At 39.2% G+C, this 5,852-nt stretch overlaps 1 protein-coding gene across 1 annotated transcript; it reads left to right on the forward strand.

Moving 5' to 3' along the window:
* Nucleotides 1-994: 994 nt before the first annotated feature.
* On the forward strand, nt 995-1,927 carry LOC108397318 (olfactory receptor 1A1-like). The gene has a single exon (XM_037022776.2). It carries the CDS (start codon nt 995-997, stop codon nt 1,925-1,927), a length of 933 nt encoding a protein of 310 aa, XP_036878671.2.
* Nucleotides 1,928-5,852: the final 3,925 nt, after the last annotated feature.

A 5,852-nucleotide genomic window follows, 5' to 3' on the forward strand; every position in this document is an offset into this window, starting at 1 on the left:
TATAGTCTTCTTAGCTTGGACATGCAGAGTGTGGGGTTTGATCAGACCTGCTGGCAGGATGACTGAACATGGAAATATGGGATGAATAGATTAAGTCTACAGATAGAAACCAGAGTGCCTGCTAAGGAGCAGGTGGAGCCACAGTGGAATTGGATGAGTTACCAAAGGAAACAATAAAAAAAAGTAAGGTAAGGTCAAAGAGAAAAACATCATGATCACATATTTTAATATTTGGAATAGGGATGGAACCTCTCAAAGGAAATGGTGAATGTCTACTTTACAAATGGGACACCTGGGGATAAACACCGATGTGTTTGGTAATGACCTAAGCCTAGTGGTCTATGACATACAATCTTCCGATGTCCGTCTGGACACAGATACCTCCCGGACTCTGGGCTCCATCTGGGTTTGGTCAGTGGAATAATTTCTAATTGTATAGGGTGCTCCTTGGACTAGTAACCACTCTTTGCCTTGGAGGTTTGTTTTTTTTTTTTTTAAATCCAAAACACTGTCTTTCCGTTTTCATGTGTATTAAAATAGTGAGTGATTCAGCCTTCTCCGTTAAGTTGTAAGGTTCTTGGAAGCAGAGACTATGTTATGTATGAATAAATGGATGAATAAACTGTATTTCTCACATATTTCTGACTTTTCCTCAAGGTCTAAGAGAAGTTCTAGAACATAAAACATGAACTTTAACTATTTTTTAAAAGATTAAACTCACGGTGTTGGGGTGATAGTGGTGGGGTTGGGAGAAGGGGCACCTCTGATTCACAGACTGCTTCCTTCTCAGACATGAGTGTCCAGGGCTAATTGTCAATTAACTCAACTGACCAAGAGGGATTATTTTTCCCAATGTATTGGCATCTATGGATTTAGCAAAACCAGGCATGGACACAGAACCATGGGAGTCAAACTCAGCAGGTTAGAAGATTATTACACACAGTAACTTCACTAATCATTTTGGATTCTCCTCCCCTTTCCTGCTGAAGGATCCATGAGAGAAGAAAACCAGTCCTCCACCCTCGATTTCATCCTCCTGGGAGTTGGTGGGCACCGGGAACAGGAAGATTTCTTCTTCAGCCTCTTCCTCTTCATTTACCCCATCACACTGATAGGAAACCTGCTCATCATCTTGGCCATTCATGCTGACATTCGCCTCCACAACCCCATGTACTTTCTCCTTGCCAACCTCTCCTTTGTCGACATCTTCTTCTCCTCTGTAACCATCCCCAAGACACTGGCCAACCACATGTTAGGCAACAAAGCCATCTCCTTTGGGGGATGCCTGACACAGATGTGTTTCATGTTAGCCTTGGGAAACACAGACAGCTATGTCTTGGCTGCAATGGCATATGACCGTGCTGTGGCCATCAGCCACCCACTTCATTATACAACAATTATGAGCCCAAGGACTTGTGTCCTGCTAGTTGTTGGATCTTGGGTGGTTGGAAACGCCAATGCCCTCCCCCACACCCTGCTCACGGCTAGTCTGTCTTTCTGTGGAAACCAGGAAGTGGCCAACTTCTACTGTGACATTGCCTCTTTACTCAAGCTGTCCTGTTCTGACATCCAGTTCAATGTGAAGATGATGTATCTAGGGGCTGGTGTTTTCTCTGTGCCATTACTATGCATCGTCATCTCTTATGTTCAGGTCTTTTCCACAGTCTTAAGGGTTCCATCCACCAAGGGTGTACTCAAGGCCTTCTCCACCTGTGGGTCCCACCTCACAGTTGTTTCTTTGTATTATGGGACGGTCATGGGCATGTATTTCCGCCCTCTGACCACTTACAGCCTAAAGGATGCAGTGATCACTGTGATGTACATCGCGGTGATCCCAGTGCTAAATCCTTTCATCTACAGTCTGAGAAACCGAGACATGAAGGCTGCTCTAGGAAAAATCTTCAGCAAGACACTATTTTACAGCTAACATGAGGTCATAATAGAGACTGTAGTTCCCAGCTAGGATGCACTTGAAAATATGCTCCAAAACCATCCCCCTCCAAGAACTTACCTTGATCTCCTGGGACAAGGGGACTCAGGTCTGTAGGTTTACATTTGATCATGTCAGTTTCCAAAAGCAGGAGTGGTCAGAAACATATGGCTTCACCTGTTCAGGTACAACTGAGTAAGAGGCAATATCATGTTTTGCTCTGAGCTTATGTGATTTGTTCATTTAATACTGGATTTCTTTAATCATAACTCATTTAATCATTCCCTTACTCTGAGCTACTGTACTGCTTCTCTCCATTTATTCTCTACATTTTCCTCCTTTGGAAAGGACATTAGGTAAAGCTTCTGGGCTGGTCTATTAAGTAAGTAGCCATACTAGTCCAGCAAGGTCTTCCTCATCAGTCCATTTCTATTCACTTAAGGTCAGGTTAGAAAGATACAGAACTAGTGGCCTATCCTGATCACTAGAAAACCAACTTTGCCAGATGGAGTCAAAGTAAGTACACCCTTTCCTGCCCTTAGGAGTTCGGACTTAAAACATAGTTACATGATTTTAAAACACAGTTACAGTTTCTTGCATAGAAATTATCTCTGCATCAAGCCCTTGTAGTTGCAACCCGAGTTCTGTGAGCATTGCATCAGGTAGGGATTAAAAATGACAAAGTAATATGGGAAAGAAAGAAAAAAGCATAATCATAATACCAGTGTACTCTGCCCTTGGCAAGAATTGCATAGTCATAGCAGTATCCTTCCCCAGATCTAACCAAAAAAACAGAAATCTATCCAGTGGGAATTATATATATAGTTCTTTAGCCCCATTCATTTTCATATTGAATGTGAGCACACACTTGTGAAAGCATGTAAGCCAGCCCTTCATGCATTTATCCTCCTTATTTTAAATAACCAATGCTTTAATTGCCAGTTCCAATTCTCTATCAAACCAGTACTCTGAGGAAGATATCTCTCAGTCCATTGGGGTATTTTTACTTTTTTTATTGAAGTATAATTAATACACAACATTATATTGGTTTCAAGTATACAAAATAGTGATTCAAGTTATATACATTGTTAAATCTTTACCCCAACTAGTTACTGTCAATATAGAAAGAAGTTACAGAACTACTAACTATATTCTCTATACTGTACTTTAATCCCCATGACTAATTTATGTTATGATTGAGATTTTGTGCCTCCTTATCCCCTTCACCTGTTTCACCCACATACCCCAACGACTTCCCCATGGTAATCACCAGTCCCTTCTCAGTGTTTATGAGTTTTCTGCTGTTTTGTTCATTTTGTTTTATTTTGTTTTTAGATTCCACATATAAGTGAAGTTATATTTCTCCACTTGGCTTATTGCACTTAGCATAATATTCTCTAAGCCCATCTGTGTTATTGCAAATGGCAGGATTTATTTTCTTGTTTATGGATGAATAATATTTCATTGTATATACATACCACTTCTTCTTTATCCATTCATCTACTGATGGCCACTTTGCTTCCATATCTTGGCTATTATAAATAATGCAGCAATAAACATAGGGACTCTTTTTTGATTCAGAGATTTTGATTTCTTTAGGTAAATTCCTAGAAGTGCAGTTACTGGGTCATATGGTATTTCTATTTTTAGTTTTTGTGGGGGGGAACCTCCATACTGCTTTCCACAGTGGTTGCACCATTAATATTCCCACCAAAAGTGTAGGAGGGTTCCCTTTGCTCCACAATTCTCACCAGCACTTATTTCTTGTCCTTTGGATAGTGGCCTTTACAACTAATGTGAGGTAATATCTAACTGTGGTTTTGATTTGCATTTCCCTAATGACTAGCAATGTGCAGCATCTTTTCATGTGCCTGTTGGCCATCCAAATTTCTTCTTTGGAGAAATGTCTATTCAGATCCTTTGCATATTTTTTAATTGGTCTTTGTTTTTTTAGTGTTGAGACATATGAGTTCTTCAAATGTTTTGGATGTTAAACCCTTACCAGATATAGCATTTATGAGTATATTCTTCCATACTTTAGGTTGCCTTTTTGTTTTGTTGATGCATCCTTTGCTGTTTAGTAGTTTTTTAGTTTGATGAAGTACCTCTTGTTTATTTTTGCTTTTGTTCTCCTTACTTTGGAAGATGTGTCCAGAAAAAAGTTATTCAACCTTACATTCAAGAGATTTTTCCCTGTGTTTTCTTCTAAGAATTTTATGGTTTATATTTAGGTCTTTAATCCATTTCTCATTTACTTTTGTGTATGCTGTTAGGGAGTAATCCAGTTTCATTCTCTTGCATCTAGCTGTCCACTTTTCCCAACACTGTTTATTGAAGACACTGACTTTTCTCTTATGTTTATTCATGGCTCTTTGTCATATAGTTATTGACCATATATATGTGGGTTGATTTCTGGGCTCTCTTTTCTGTTCCCTCAATCTATGTGTCTATTCTCGTTCCAGTACCATACTGCTTTGATTACTGTAGCTTTTTAATATGGCTTGAAGTCAGGGAGTATCTATGTCCATTTTTGAACATCATGAGCTTTAAAGTGTTTTCCTTGTTGTGAAGAAATGCTGGCTACCAGGGTTTAGTAGCTTCTGTTCCCATTCTTTTTTTAGCACTGAGCACTTGCACCTATGACCAAATTAACAAAGCCTAGTCCAGAATCAAAATCTATTCATGTCAGGTCCCCCAGGTTATCAGCGTCAGTCTCACTTGAACTGTGATCAGGCCTTATCCACGAGGGAATCTGCCACGTAGCCATCTGTACTTTCTGTCTCTTTTGCTGGCAGGCACAACAGCACTTGTTGGCATTTTGTGCCTCAGAGGGTGTAGGAGGAATATGTCTAGATCCAGCCTATCTTTGCATTGTTGCAGTACCCCCATCCACTTATATCATGGACTCAGTGTCTACCTCAAGTGAGCACATGGAGAGATCTGCTTCTCAATTCCAATCACCTTCCAAACCTGAAAGGGTGTTCCTCTGATGGGCATCAACATGCCCTATTTTAGTGCACCTGCCAAATTCCTACCATCATTTCCATAGGACTATTGCCCCATGTTGGTATCCCTTTAATAGGGCAGGTTTCAACCTTCCTTCTGCCATATCATATGTCTAGGACATTGACCTCTGTCTGTGAGTCAGGAAAAACCCAAGCATAGGGGATTTTACCTCTATTCAATCAGAGTCAGGATCTGAACCCACAGCTACCCCAAATATTTAACCTCTAGCATATGTGACTGAAGAACTCTTGAAGTGTGCTAGTCCAAACTGAAATATGTTACAAGTGTAAATTATGCTCTGGATTTGGAATATTATATTTCAATAATATTTTAGAATATTAATTGCATCTTGAAATGATAAGAACTCCAGTATGCTGCATTAAATATATTATTTAAATTATTTTTATTTGTTTCCTTTCCTTTTTCCCCCTCCTTTATTGTTCAACTTTCAACTACCAACTCTTACTTTCACTGGTCCTTTCCATTGTTTTGTTCTATTTCATTTGTTTCTGCTCTGATCTTCCTTTTGTTATCTTTGGACTTAGTTTGTTCTTTCTTAGTTCCTTGAAGTCTAAAATTGAGTTGTTTACTTGTGGTCTTTATTTTTTCTTAACATAAGCATCTATTGCTATAAACATCTCATGTACAACTGCTCTTGCAGCACCCCCACATGTTTTGGGATGTTGTGTTTCCATTTTCATTTGTGTCCTTTGTTTTTTAAGTTTCATTTTGATTTCTTGCTTGAACCATTGGTTGTTCAGAAGTATGTTTACGTTCCATATGTTTGTGACTTTTCAGGCTTTGTCCTGTTACTAATTTCTAGTTTCATACCACTCTGGTCAGAAAAGATACTTGGTATGACTTCAGTCTTTTTAAATTTGCTAAGACTTCTTTTGTGAGCAATCATATGATCTAT

The sequence above is a fragment of the Manis javanica genome, chromosome 4, assembly GCF_040802235.1.
Source record: "Manis javanica isolate MJ-LG chromosome 4, MJ_LKY, whole genome shotgun sequence".
NCBI lineage: Eukaryota > Metazoa > Chordata > Mammalia > Pholidota > Manidae > Manis > Manis javanica.

Excerpts from the sequence above, each read along its gene's own strand:
- LOC108397318 (XM_037022776.2), top strand. The coding sequence starts at position 995 with ATGAGAGAAGAAAACCAGTCCTCCACCCTCGATTTCATCCTCCTGGGA.